This window comes from Lissotriton vulgaris, unplaced genomic scaffold (genome assembly GCF_964263255.1).
Source record: "Lissotriton vulgaris unplaced genomic scaffold, aLisVul1.2 SCAFFOLD_444, whole genome shotgun sequence".
NCBI classification, from domain to species: domain Eukaryota; kingdom Metazoa; phylum Chordata; class Amphibia; order Caudata; family Salamandridae; genus Lissotriton; species Lissotriton vulgaris.
Window position 1 is genome coordinate 654,383 of NW_028246705.1, and position 15,657 is coordinate 670,039.

General features: G+C 48.1%; 1 protein-coding gene across 2 annotated transcripts in view; it reads right to left on the reverse strand.

Annotated features, from left to right (window-relative positions):
- Positions 1–15,657, reverse strand: part of LOC147665784 (DDB1- and CUL4-associated factor 11-like) — a 316,877-nt gene that overhangs the window by 83,003 nt on the left and 218,217 nt on the right. For both annotated transcript variants that reach the window (XM_086949484.1, XM_086949485.1), the window contains exon 13: positions 13,526–13,632. In XM_086949484.1, coding sequence (XP_086805610.1) covers positions 13,526–13,632 — 107 coding nt within the window. The remainder of the gene's footprint in view (positions 1–13,525; positions 13,633–15,657) is intronic.

Consider the following 15,657-nt stretch of genomic DNA (forward strand, 5'->3'; position numbering starts at 1 on the left):
GCTTTCAGCTCACTTACTCTTCATAGTAATGTTATCAGAAAGCCTGTTTTAGAGTAATGTGCTTGAGGTCCTCTGTATCTATGGGCTCAAAGGACTTTGCCATTAGTTGAGAAAGTACTATACTTAAGCTACATGTGGGTACTGGAGCTGCTCTTGGTGGGGCAATTCTTTTTGCTGCTTCTAAAAACCTTTTGATTACTAGTCTTGGAAAAAACCTTTGCATGATTTTGCTCTTGTTTATGCTACTATGGCAGCAAGGTCACCTTTATGCTTGAGTAGTTGATGTTGTCTAAGAGGTAAGTAAGGTATGTAATAACCGTTTCTTGCGTGTTGATTGAACTGCTTTTCTTGTTCGCAGTGCACCATGTGGCATATTGTTTCTATTTTGCTGTATAGCATTTTCTTGTTGACTGTGTTCTTGCCTCTTTCTAGAATTTCCATGGTTCACAGAGGCAGATGGAGGTGCCCACATTCTATGTATTCGGGCGCCAAGCAGCTAGATGTAACATTGCTGGCTCTGGGTGACAGATCTGGCCCTGTTGCATTGTTAGCAGGTCCTTTTCTGCTTTGATCTTGATCATTTCTCCCCTGGATAAATCTAGGAGGGTTGAGTCGCATGTTTGCCTTGGCCATTGAGTGGCAATAAGAATCATATTTGTTCCTGGAATTTTTGCTTTTTGTAACTCTCTTTGCATCAGGGGTATTGGTGGAAAGGCGTAAGCAAAGGTCTATGGCCAGTTGAGTGAATGTGCATTTTCCTTTGATAGGTGGTGTGGACATTTTGAGGCAAAGGACTGACATTTTTTGTACTGCACTGTTGCAAACAGGTCTATCACTGGTGTGCCCCACATGTTGAACAGATAATGTACTGTTTTCTGCTTCAACTCCCATTCGTGGGAGCAGTTGTTCTGTCTGCTCAGCTCGTCCGCTGTAATGATGTCTACTCCTGGTAGATATACTGTTTGTAGATTGATTTTGTGAATTATTGCCCAGTGCCAGATTTCCTGTGCAAGTTTGCTCAGGAGAAAGGACCTTGCATTTGTTCGTTCAGATAGAACATTGTTGTTGTATTGTCTGTTTGGATTCTGATGGGGTTTCCTCTGAATGTGTTTCTGGAATGTCTTGAGTGCCAGAAAGACAGTTTTCATTTCCAAAAAGTTGAAGTGCTTTGTGGCATCCTGTTCCTTCCATTGACCATGAACTTTCAGCTGGTTGAGATGCGCTCCCCAACTGTTGAAGGATGCATCAGTGGTGACTGTCAAAGAAGGAGTTGGGTCCCTAAAAGGTCTCCCCTGTGCTATGTTGTTGGATGCCCACCATTGTATCTCTACTTGGACCCTTTGTGTAACAACCACTAGATCCTCCCAACTTCCTGTGGCTTGAGACCAGCTGTTGGTAAGCCATTCTTGGAAAGGGTGCATGTGTAAGCTGGTAGAGGGTTGTTTCTTGATGGATTGCTTGTATTCTGGTCTCTGTGTGGTATGCCCTTACTTTCGCTGTATTTAATACCATTGATGCTGGTGTTATTCTCCTCCAGTGCTGAATTTCATTGATTCCCATTATTCATGACGAGCTCAGCTCGTCATGAGTGTACGAGAGGTGTACCTCATGACGAGCTGAGCTCGTCATGAGCGTCGAAGGGGTTAACCTTGCTCCCAGGAAGTTTTTCTTCTCTTTCTGGTGTTGTTGAAGATTTTTTGTGGTTTATCGAGAAACCCAGTGTTTGTAGCGTTTGGATTGTTTTTCGAATATGATTGTGACATGTTTGTTTTGAATGTGCTCTTATGAGCCAGTCGTCTAAATAGGGGTAGACTTGGACTCTCTCTCTTCTCAGATGTGCCGCCACTGCAGCTAGACACTTTGTGAACACCTATGGAGCTGATTTTATTCTGAAAGGAAGTACCTTGAATTGGTAGTGTGTTCCGTTGTGCAGGAATCTTAGGTACTTTCTGTGTCTTTTGTTCAGGGGGATATGCAAGTAGGAGTCTTTGAGGTCTATTGTTGGCAAGTAATCCCCCTTTTGAATTTGTGGGATTATTTCTTGAAGCATTGTATTAGTATTAACTTGTTTATGAATCCAAAGTCCATGATTGGTCTTAGAGTTTGATCCTGTTTTGTTTGGGTTGTGGAAATATGGGGAGTAGTTTCCTGTGAACCATTCCTGTCTTGGTACTTTTTCTATTGCCTGTTTTAGGTTTAGTTCATTGATCTCTGCGTTTAGCAGTGTTCGTTCTGATATCCTCATTCTCCTTGCTTTTGGTGGGTTTGCAGGTGTTATGTTTTTTAGCTTTAGCTCTATCCAATACCCGTATTTTACCAAATTTAATATCCAATTGTCTGTTGTGATCCTTTCCCATTGTCTGTGGAAAAAGGATATTCTTACCCCCACTGGTGTCTTGTGTGGGTCCTTTGTGATTGAGTCAGTTTGACCCATTTCCTCTTCCTTTGCCATCTCCTCTTCCTTGACAGGGCTGCTTCTGTTGTTGTTGCCAACCTTGATAGCTTGACTGCTGACCCATTTGTTGACTTGGGTTCTGCCCTTGAGTTTGTTGTGACATCTGTTGTCCTTGACCAAAGGTGCCTCTACCCGTGGGCTTAGTGTTATTGAATCCCCCTCTTCTACTGGCACCTCTTTGCTGCAGGGCCCCCATTGCCCTTGCGGTTTCATTGTCCTTTATTTGTTGAAGGGATTCATCTACCGCTTTGCCAAATAGTGCTTCTCCATTGAATGGCCTATTAATGATGGCGGTTTGAACTTCCTGCTTAAAACCTGAGATTCTGAGAGAGGCATGTCTTCTCAGGATGGTTCCTGTACACAACTGCCTACCAACAGCATCTGCTGGATCCAAAGCTAAATTCAGACAGGTGTTTGCCACGTTTCTCCCCTCCTGTACAATAGCTTGTGCCCTTTCTTGTCCTCCTCAGGGAGTTTATTCAAAATCTCCTCAGGGCAACCTGACCTCTGGTCACTCACCACGCCGCACGGCTCCTCCTGGTGGCCTGTGACTGCCCCTCTGCTGCTGCTGCCAAGGGTTCGCCGCTGTGCTGTTGTTCTTCGGTTTGTTGCTCTGTTCTCCGCCATTTCTGGCTGCATAATTTGTGTTTTTTCTCCCCTCTGTTTGACGCTCGTTTTTGCCCTTGTGCTGTTTGGTTTGTTGGTCTGTTCTCCCCCATTCCTGGCAGCACATTTTGTGTTTTTCTTCCCTCTGTTTGCCGCTCGTTTTCGTCATTGCCTTCTGTGCCCCTCGCTTCCCGCCGCTGCTCCCCTGCGGCCCGCCCCCTTTTTGCCTTCTGTGCCCACTGCCCTCGCCCATTGGCCACCCCGCTCCCGCCTCCCAGCTGCTCCTCCCTCCCACTTCGCCTCTTATGGAGGGCGCCGCATTGAAGCGCAGCGGACGTGCGCAGCGGGCGCGCCGAAGGCACACCAAAGGCAAGCCCGTCTGAGCCCATCCGCGCCCAGCGCCAGAACCCCTGGACCCCGCGCTACCCGCAACACCAGACTACGCTACGACTTCAACACCCTCCACTCACTCAACACCGGACGAGACCACCCCATCTACCGAGCCACTCCGAAACACACCCAAGGGCCCTTCGCCTGCAGGAACTGCAGACTCACCAGCATCCAACCCACCAAACCAGCTACCAGAGAACCCAACCACCTCTGCTGTATCCTGCTCAACACTCGCTCCGCTCGCAAACACACCATCGAACTCTGGGACCACCTAGACTCCACCGACCCAGACGCCGCCTTCCTAACGGAGGCCTGGCTTAACACCACCTCAGCACCAGACATCACCATAGCCATCCCACAGGGCTACAAGATCTCCCGCAGAGACCGCACGAACGGAGTGGGAGGCGGAATCGCTATCGTCCACAAAGACTCAATCAGAATCTCAACCAACACCGACAACATCATCACCACCGCCGAGCACATGCACTTCCAGATTCACACAGACTCCAATACGACCCTCAGAGGAACACTCACCCCCCGGGCCACGACCACAGTTCAGCGACACCATCACCAACCTCATCAGCACCCATGCCCTCACCTCCACGGACTACATCCTCCTCGGGGACCTGAACTTCCACCTCGAGAACAACAATGACGCCAACTCCACCACCCTGATCGACAACCTAGCCAACCTCGGACTCAAACAGCTCGTGACAACACCCACCCACGCCGCTGGACACACACTTGACCCCATCTTCTCCGCAAGTCCCCACGTCTCCTTCAACTACACCTCTGAACCCCAATGGACCTTACCACAGATGCGTCCACTTCACCTTCAGGAAACCCACCACACACCAACGCACCCAACAGCTGCCGTGCCGCTGCTTGGGCAAGGTCACCGAGGACCAACTAACGACCACCCTCGACCGGAGACCACCCACCGACCCAGACACCGCCGCAACCAACCTCACACGGTGGATCAACGACTGCGCCAACACCCTCGCCCCTCTCAAGACCGCCACAACCAGCCATACCGACAAGAAAGCCACCTGGTTCACCGAAGACCTCCGGATCTCCAAGCACACCTGTCGGAAACTGGAGAAGAAATGGCTCCACGACCGAACACCAGACAGCCACACAGCTCTCAAAAGCGTCACCCGCAGGCACCACTAACTCATCAGGACCGCCAAGAGGACCGCCTAGACAAGAACGCGCACAACACCAAAGAGCTCTTCAACATAGTGAAAGAACTCTCCAACCCCAGCTCCAACCCCAACGACATCCCACCATCACAAGACCTATGCGACTCCCTGGCTACCTTCTTTCATCGCAATATCACCGACATCCACGACAGCCTCAACTCCGACTCCCCCGCACCCACCACCGAGTTCACCACCTCTGCAACCACCATCCGCACCAGCCGCCTGACCGCCTGGTCCAACGTCAGCGACGAAGACACCATCAAAACCATGAACTCCATCCACTCCGGATCCCCATCTGACCCCTGCCCTCACCACGTCTTCAACAAAGCCAGCACAACCATCGCTCCCCACCTGCGAAACACAATCAACAGCTCCTTCGAGACAGCAACATTCCCGGAAAGCTGGAAGCACGCCGAGATCAACGCCCTTCTGAAGAAGCCCAAGGCAGAACCCAAGGACCCCCAAGCACTTCAAGAACTTCCGGCCCATCTCCCTGCTCCCGTTCCCGGCAAAAGTGACAGAGAAGATTGTCAACAAACAGCTAACCTGCTACCTCGAAGACAACAACATCCTGGACCCCTCCAAATCCGGTTTTCGCTGCAACCACAGCACCGAGACCGCCCTTATCGCCGCCACTGACGATGTCAGGATCCTGATGGACAAAGGAGAAACAGCCGCCCTCATCCTCCTGGACCTATCAGCAGCCTTTGACACAGTCTGCCACCGCACCCTATCAGCACGCCTCCATGACGCCGGAATTCAAGAGAAGGCCCTGGCCTGGACCACATCCTTCCTCTCCGGCAGAACCCAGAGCGTCCGCCTCCCACCCTTCCGCTCGAAATCCACAGAGATCATTTGCGGCGTCCCACAGGGATCCTCCCTCAGCCCGACGCTGTTCAATATCTACATAGCATCACTCGCCCACGTCGAACGAAAACATTACCTCAACATCATCTCCTACGCCGACGACACCCAGCTGATCATATCCCTCACCGAAGACCCCCACACCGCTAAAGCAGGGCTCGAAAATTCCACTCGACCTCTCACACAGTCGAGCTAAATTTAACAAGGTCGAGCTGCTTTTAGGTCCTACTCGCCCTTTCTGGCGAGTAGGAAAACAAAACAACTTTTGTCCTCTGTCTGTGAAAACAGAGCAAATGTGACAAGATAACAAGATTTAAAGGCATTTTTATTGCTCACAAAGTTAATGAGCAATAAAGATGCCTTTAAATCTGGTTATCTTGTCACATTTGCTCCGCTTTCAGAGACGGAGGTCAAGTAGGTTGCAGTTAGGTCGAGGACATTTTTTTAAGGTACTAGTCGTGCAAGACTAGTACAATTTTTTGGATTTTACGAGCCCTGTAAAGCCAACCTCCACAGAGCCGACTGGATGAAGGACAGCAGATTGAAGCTGAATTTAGACAAAAAGGAGGTCCTCATCCTCGGACCCACCCCCTCAGCCTGGGACGACTCCTGGTGGCCCACATCACTAGGCGCAGCCCCCGAACCCACAGACCACGCATGCAACCTGGGGGTCATCCTCAACTCCACCCTCTCCATGACCAGGAAAGTCCACGCCGTCTCCGCATCCTGCTTCAACACCCTCCGAATGCTCCGCAGAATCTTCAAAATGGATCCCTACCGACACTAGAAAGACCGTCACTCAGGCCCTCATCACCAGCAGACTAGACTACGGGAACGCCCTCTACTCAGAAACTACAAACAAGCTCCTGAGACGACTACAACGAATCCAGAACGCCTCGGCTCGAATGATCCTCGACGTCCCCCGCCGCAGCCATATCACCCCCCACCTGAGAGACCTGCACTGGCTCCCCGTCAACAAGAGGATCACCTTCAAACTCCTCATCCACGCACACAAAGCACTACACAACACCGGACCCACCTACCTCAACAACCGACTCAGCTTCCACACCCCCACGCGAATCCTCCGCTCAGCCAACCTCGCCCTTGCCACAGTCGCTTGGATCCGGAAAACCACAGCCGGAGGAAGATCCTTCTCCTACCTCGCCGCCAAGACCTGGAACACTCTCCCAACCAATCTACGACAGACTCAGGACCTACTGGTCTTCAGAAGACTCCTCAAGACCTGGCTCTTCGACCAGTAGCGCCCCCCCTCTCCTCCCCTAGCGCCTTGAGACCCTCACGAGTATGTAGCGCACTCTAGAAATGTAATGATTGATTGATTGATTGATCCTCTATCTCATCCCACTTTTGGTGGCCATATCTATTTAGTAGGGCATTTGAGTTGGCAATACACCACGGTGTTGCTTCCTCCTTTTCCGTCCTTTTCCCCACCATATCCATCCTCTTACTTTCTTTTTCTGGTGGAAGCGTGGTGTTAGAGGCTGCATTTGCTCTCCTTCTGGCTGTGGTGACAATAATTGAGACAGGTACTGTACTTCCCTGAAAATATTTACGGTCCTTTGAGGAGGGTTTATACTTTGTCTCCATTTTGGGGGTTACCACCTTGTTTGAGGCAGGCTCCTTGAAGGCTTCTTTGCCTTGATCCAGAATACTGGGCAGCATAGGAAGATACTGTGTTCCTTTTGTAGCTGGTGCCAGTGTTTCTAGCAAGAAACATGTGTCCCATTGTTCTTCCTCTAAGGGTACACCAAATTGATTTGCTGACCTTTTTACAATGGCATTATAGAAAGCTAGGTCATCTGGAGGTGAAGCTTTCGAAGGGTAACAGCAAATTTCCTATCCTGGGCTCTCGGTGTCTAGGTCGTTCCACGTATCCTCAAACAGTTCAGAGTTTTCCTCTTCTTCAGGTATGTCTCCTTATTCCGCAGGTTCCTCGCCTTAAACAACATCAAAACACTCACCCCCAGTCACAGATCTGGGTTTAATCCATTGTTATTTTGCTCACCAAGCCACCCCAGTTCAGACATGGCCATATGCAAATCAGTCTTGACCCTGTGCCTTAGGGGAACAGTCCAGCCCGAACTGCCAAGCCATGTCTTCCCTGGACCGGATTCAAGCATCCTAGGACCGGTTTCTGGCTATCAGTCGTCTTCAGCCAGGATAGCTTGACTCCAGTGGCTTAGTGAGCACAGGACCCACGTCTGGGCATACCCTTCCCACATAGGGTGAAAAGCAAAACACACAAGATGATGGACGGAATGTTGCACAATGGCAAAACACTCACCCCCAGTCACAGATCTGGGTTTAATCCATCGTTATTTTGCTCACCAAGCCACCCCAGTTCAGACACGGCCATATGGAAATCAGTCTTGACCCTGTGCCTCATGGGAACAGTCCAGCCCAAACTGCCAAGCCATGTCTTCCCTGGACCGGAATCAAGCATCCTAGGACCTGTTTCTGGCTATCAGACGTCTTCAGCCAGGATAGCTTGACTCCAGTGGCTTAGTGAGCATATGGCTATGTCTGAACTGGGGTGGCGGAGTGAGCTAAAGAATGATGATGGATTAATCCCAGATCAGTTGACTGGGGGTGAGTGCTTGAAATGTTCAACACTCCGTTCATCATCCCCTTTGGTTTTGCTTTGTTTGCCCTAAGTTGGCAGGGTATGTCCAGACGTGGGTCCCTTGCTCACTTTGCCACTGGACTCAAGCTAGCCTGCCTGATGACGGCTGATTAGCCAGAAACCAGTTCCAGGATGCTTGTTTCTGGTCCAGGGAAGACATGGCTTGGCAGTTCACTGGACTGGACTGTTCCCATGAGGCACAGGGTCAGACTGATTTGCCAGTCACGAAGTCCCTCAAAATACCCCATGGCCATACACTATCCAATACTCCCTCTCCTACATTTCCTGGGGAAATCAACATCTCCATTTTTAAAACCGGAAACGTCCTCATCCAAGTGTCCGTTCCCCACCTTAACACCTTTGAATTATTCTTCAGATCACTGACAATCCAACTTCATAATTCCGCCAATAACCTACCCCCATCTCATCCTTCGCCCCCTCCCCTTAACCCCTCTCCCTCATCCTATACTCCCCTCCACAGATGCTCCCATGTCCAAAAATACCTTACAATTGCTGACCATCTAACTTCACAATTCCGCTAATAACCTTCCCCCCCTCTCATCTTTTGCCCTCCACTCTAACCCCTGTCCCTTATCCTATACTCCCCTCTGCTGACTTGCCCACGTCCAACAATGACTTACAATTGCTGACCATCCAACTTCACAATTCCCCCAATAACCTTCCCCCCCTCTCCCACTGCCCTCCACTTTAACCCCTCTCCCTTATCCTTTACTCCCCTCTGCAGACATGTCCATGCCCAACAATGCCTTACAACTGCTGACCATGTACACGTCCAACAATGCCTCACAATTGCTGACCTCCACCCACCCGCACACCCCGCCGGCCAGGCCTTTTCCCATGGTCCCTCCTCTTCCTCCCTACTTCCCGCATCTCCCAAGCCCCCGCACCCACAACCTGTCCTCGCTCTCCCCTCACGCCACACGTGCTATACCCCTCCCCTTACGGACTCTCCTTGCCCTTCCCCATCTCCTATAACCACACCCTATTCCTCCTCCCCAAACCCTTCCTCCTTCCCCCCGAAACTCATTGCACCCACCAACCCGAACCGTCTCTCACTCTATTCCAGAATTGCTCCTTCATCCCCCCCCCCCGACCATCCTCTCTCCCTTTGATAATCATGGCTCCCTCCATCCAGACCTGTCCCTCACCCTACTTCCGAACATTCCTGCCCCGCCATCTCCTCCTTCTTCACCCTCAAAGGCCATATACCCACCTTCCCCCTCCATACCCCTCCTCTTGCCCTACTACCACAGTCCTCCCATCTCCCTTTCTAAGAACCCCACTCTCCCTCCCAACAGCAAACCACCCCCTATGACGATCATCGCTCACCCTGTGCTGCTCCCTCCCCCTTCTCCAATATCCCACCTTAGTCTTATATCTAACTCTCTTTGCAACATTGAACGCAATCTCACCACTCTCACTAGAGATCTCGCTCATCTTAGATCTGACTTCTATTCCCGCGAAAACGGAGCCCTCCCACTTCGGATAAACTACGCTCGTACTAGACATATGAATCCCGCTACCCCCAACCAGTTTTGCATGACTCCTCTACACTGCCGCACACACAGACCTCACCGCACCTCCTGCCCCATCTCCCCTATGGTGATCCTTGACCTCTGCAAATCCTACCCTCACCGCTCACCCACCAATATCCAGCCTCCCCCGGCCTTCAGCATTCGTGTCATATTGGGGACTAGCCGAACTCCCCTCTCACCTTGCTGACCTAGGCCACCCCCCCAACTCACTGTCATCCACTCCCTTCCACTCCCCAAAACTCCCCCGAAACCTCTTTCCTGCATGCTTGTTAATTGTCGGTCTGCAGTGCGACATGCCACTGAAATCTCTGAAACTATCCTTAGTGAATCCATCGACATTGCGTTCCTAACGGAAACCTGGCTCAAAGACCACTCGACAAGCATCCTGGACCTCCTCGCACCTCCGGGCTACTCTATTCTCAGGAAAGACAGGCCCATCCGAATAGGCGGTGGTGTTGCCATCATCTTCAAAGAGGAAATACAAATTTCCCTTGACAATAATACAAATTACTCCGCCCTTGAATACCTTGAAGCTGAACTCAATATTCACGGCTCCCAACCCATTCGCCTTCACAACATATATAGCCATCCCGGCAATACTCATCCCTTCGTTGATGAGCTATCCAACCTTCTTTCACAATCGTCACTTTCCAACTCCCAAAACATTTTCCTGGGAGACCTCAACCTCCACTGGAATGAGCCCAACGACCCCTCTATCACCCTCCTTTCCAACCTTCTCGAGATCAATGACCTTGAGCCACTCTGTCACTCCCCGACCCACTCCAAAGAAGCTATCCTAGATGCCATAATTACAAGCAAATATCTAGCCCTCTTATCCAACATTGTTCCCATCGACTGGTCCGACCACCATCTCGTACTGTTCTCTATAGCGGTCTCTGCCACTCCTCCTCCCACGAAAATCACTAAACCCATGAAACTGTCCAGAAATTTGAATAATGTCCCCCGGGTTTACTGGAATCCAAACTCTATGCCCAACTTCTCGCCATCCCGCCCTCATTTAACGCGAGTGAGCTTACAGAACACTACAACAAATCAGTTGTGTACACCCTGGACCTCCTGGCCCCGCTTAAGTTCAAAAACCAAAGAACCATTCCTTCCAAATCATGGTTTAATACTGAGCTAAACAATGAAAGATGCTCACTTAGACAGACGGAAAGAACATGGAGACTGCACCCTACCCCCTTGCACCTAGCTCGCCTCAGACTTGCAAGATCTTCTTACAAAAACACACCTTTAAACAAAAAGCATCCTTTTTCCGAGCACAACTGGACAGAGCCAAAAACAGACCCAGAGAACTGTTCAACATTGTTCGCAATCACACCTCATCCGCTCCTCCTGTACTTATGGCCTCGACGACCAGATGCGAAGAAATAGCCCTCCTTTTTTTTCTGATTGCTAAAATAGAGCAATCCTTCCTGCCGACTCTGACCCCTACCTCCATGTTGCACATCTCCCCTATCGCACCTGCTTCCCGCCCACACCCCCGCCCCCTCCATGACCCTCCTTAACACTGATCTCACGCCCCCTCCTTTCCCTCCACCCTCCATGATTCTAATCCCCTAACACTCCCCTTAAAAATAACGCTGCTTGGCATAATTTCCAGCCAGTCACTGAAAGAGATGTCTTTGACATCATTGCAAAACTTAAACCCTCCTCCCACACTAAAGAAACCCTCCCTTCTAAACTCGTCCAAAACCTCAAACATATCATTACCCCTACCTGGACCTCGATCATTAACACTTCCCTAGCCACCGGCTTTGTCCTCACCTCCCTACAACTGGGCCAAATCACCCCCATTCTTAAAAACCCTACTCAACTGCCCCTTGTCTCTAGCCACCTCATTCAAATACTTGGGCATCTCCCTTGACAACCGCCTAACTCTCAACATACACATCAAAAACTCTGCCAAAGGACCCCTCTTTCCCCTCCGTAACCTTAAGAAAATTAAGCCCTTCAACCCAATTGATGACTCTGAACTGGCAGTCCAATCTCTTGTTCTATCGCGCATCGATTATGACAATGCCATCCTCACCGGAATTCTTAAAACCCACCTGGTACCTCTAAAATTAGTGCTCAACCTTGCGGCTAGGCTTATCAAGGACTGCAAACGATTTGACCACATCTCTCCCGCCCTCAAAACCCTCAAATGGCTCCCCATTGAAGGCAAATCCACATATAAAACCGCCTGCATTACGCACAAAATCCTCCACCAAAAAACACCGACATACCTCTCAAATAAACTGACCAAAGCAGGCTGCACGCGATCTCTGAGAAGCTCCAACACCCTCCTTAGTACCCCCCCCCCTCTAGAAAAAGAATTCCACTCAGTCACGCTCCTTTTCAGGTAATGCCCCACTTATTTGGAATGCCCTCCCAAAAGACCTCCGTTGTAACCAGTCCTTCCCCAGCTTCAAAAAAGAACTCAAACTTCTTCTCCTTAATAAATACTGGGGCTTCTAATCCCTCCCTGGTGGCCTCGCCCCTCTGCATCACCCCACCTAGCTGCTCCGCCTATGGCTAGTGACCACTCGCCTGCACCCCCTCTCCTTCAATCTTACCTCTTTTTGACCCTCAGTTTTCTTGCATGTTTTTGTCTCTCCTGCTCCTTGGTATACTTAGGTGAAGCTTCCCACCAAACTGTGACTGCTATATTGTAGATCTCATAGTGTCTAGCAATTGTTTTTACTTTTTTATCTAGTTGACATGTATTCTATGTGGACTTGCTCTTTTATTAATCCTTTGTCTGTGCTTATACACACTGTACCTGTATTGGTACACCTTGTAAAGCTCTCTGGTACTCCTGGGTCCAGCCAGCACTATATAAAACCTCTAAAATAAATAAAAATAAAATAAATATGGCCATGTCTGAACTGGGGTGGCGGAGTGAGCTAAAGAATGATGATGGATTAAACCCAGATCAGTTGACTGGGGGTGGCTTGGCAGTTCGAGCTGGACTGTTCCCATGAGGCACAGGGTCAGGCTGATTTGCACATTGCCATGTCTGAACTGGGGTGGCGGAGTGAGCTAAAGAATGATGATGGATTAAACCCAGATCAGTTGACTGGGGGTGAGTGCTTGCAATGTTCAACACTCCGTCCATCATCCCCTTTGGTTTTGCTTTAGACTTTGAATGAGGCAGAACTTATGTCAGTCTGCTTCATAGGGCTAGTTAGCCATTTGTAGTCTTTTGCTTGTGATTTGATTATGCTAACTTTGTTGAATGATTAACTCATCTTTTTGGTTTCTGCAATTATATTGATTATTGAATAAATTAACAGAACTGGGATAATTGTCTCAAGACTTTTCTTAATGTTTTTGGATGAATATATGATACCATGATTTCTCCCTTTCTCACACTTGGCCCCAGTAAAATAATTTAATTATAACATTTGTATAGTGCTTCTGAACCAATATGTGAAAGGGCGTTTTAAATAAAACAACATTTAAGCCTTCATCTGAATAAGAAGCAAAGAGAACAAGAAATCACATAAGAACAAAGAAAGAACATAGTAATATAGTATTCCTCTGGCTACCTAGTTTATTTGATTTTAAAGCGATATTAAAATAATAGCTTTTGGAAACATCACTAAAGATAGTTAAAGGTGTCCCTGAAAAATGTGCTTGCAAAAGAAGGTATGTTCCATAATGAAAAAAAGATGATATAATGCAGGTGTACTAATGACAACGTTATGCAGTGCATTGGTACAAATTGGATGGGAAGCACAGGGAATAAACTACCCAACCTCTTAGGCTAGTATATTTATTGGCCTCCCGATTGAACACTTACCGAGCTACTAACAATCTTCTCTTGATAAGGATGCCAGCTTACGTCGCGAACACAGGCACGATGACTGGTCAGTCTCTTCACAAGTTTACCTGTCAGGAGGTCGTATACTTTTACAAGAGAGAACAAAAAAAAGTAATTACTTTACGCACACAGCTGCGGAATGGCATTAAAAGAAAACTCACTACTAGGAACATGCAGCTCTTCTTCATACGGTACCAAAATATTATCACTTACACCATAATTTCAGTCGGCCCTAAAAAGGGTGCAATTTTGATTGCAACTTATATATTTTTACACTGCAGGGATCAGAATTTATTCTGTATGATTAATAGCACCCAGTTAAAATTATTGTCTGAAAAACAAAGCATAAAGTGAGAACCACATCCAGGTTCTGTAATTAATCCGTGTGGTGCTTATCACACAAATCGTAATCGCAATATGTGCTGTAAGAAGAGAAACTATCGGATATGAATTAGTGTAACTGTGTTCTGGGCCTGAATCCTTTTGACACAGATGTGCTCTACTCAACAAAACCTGGAAATTATAAGCACCTTCTTTCATACATTTAGGTGCTGTGCATGACTCTCATAAAGTATTTCAGAAATCTGACTGTTTTCATATATCCCAGACTCTTGTTGCCCACAATCCGGTCCTGGCTGGGTCACTGGCCTCTTCTATGACCTCTGAGAAGGTGGGATAACCTATCCATGCTGTCTTAGTAGAAAGAGTGAGTTGGGAGAGATCAGCTTCATGCAAGAAAGTTAACACCTACAAGCACTCGTTTGGTGGTTAATCTGTATTTGAGTCACCCAGTTTTCATGCAGTTCAAGTACTGGTTTCAATGCTGCCAGAATGCAGACATAAATGCAAATCCAGAAACAGCCTCATGTTTATTCTCAAGCTACAGAGGACTAGAAGGTAAGGTACACATTATTGTAGCCCTAAACGTCCCATTATGAGTCAGATGCAATATCTCTACAAGTCATGTAATGGAAGTTGTTCGCTTCACCATCGAAGAAGGGTTTGAATAGTTGTCAATGTCTAATCTGAGTGGTATGTTTAACACAGCAGCTGAAAGTTACCTAGCTATTAAGAGTTTTCAGCATCTGTGTTTTACAATAGTATATTGATTTATATGCTCTGATGAACTGCTCAGTCATCGAGTAAATCTGTTGTATAAACGTCTGTTAACTTTAGCAAGCGTTGGTAAAGCCAAAAGGTCTTGCCTTTGAGATATAGTGTCTTTTTGTGGGCATGGAAATCAAAACCAAATTTAAAAAAGTATCACAAAATCACTTTTTTTCCTTTAAGGTAGAGAGGAGGGTAGCAATTTGCTACCTGCTCCAATACCAAATGAAATAAAAAATGAATATTTTGAAAAACAATCTTGGGAGTGGGGGCAACGGAGGGGCAGAAGGAAAAAAGAAGCACAGTAGACGCAACACAGGATGAGAAAAAGGGAGTTTGTGTGAGGGAAAAGCACACAAGACAGAGGTTGCAAAACGAGGGAGACCGCAACACGGAACTTGGGAGAATGTTTTTTTTGTGAATGGGTGAGAAGCACACGAGGTAGAGAGCCGAAAAACGTGAGCAGACAATCTGAGGGATGGTAAGGAAGAACAACAGTTACTTACCTGTAATCTGTGGTTCTCCAGTATTGGTGTCTTTCATAGATTCACATGCCTGAATCATTCCCCGTCGTCGGAGTGGGAGTCCCACGGTACATAAAAAAGCAATAAAATGCCATAATAACATTGAAAACCTTGGTAATAACCAACCAGGAAGTAAAGTAGCCCAAGCTACAGGAGAAAAAACTTCCACACTCATGACTATCCTAGTAATTTTGTACAGCCCAAACTGCAGCCAATCAGGCGTCAGCACCCACCAGAAGGTTCTCCCCAGAGGCTCAGGCTCGAAGATTTTCTCGCACAGGAGTGATGGTAAACAAAGTAGCCTATGAGCCTCTGCGGGAAGGTGGGCGGGTTGCATGTGAATCTATGAAAGACACCAATACTGGAGAACTACAGATTACAGGTAAGTAACTATTGTTCTTCTCCAGGATTGGGGTGTCTTTCATAGATTCACATGCCTGCCTGAATCAGAGTAGATAGCAGTACATATCCGTGCTTGGA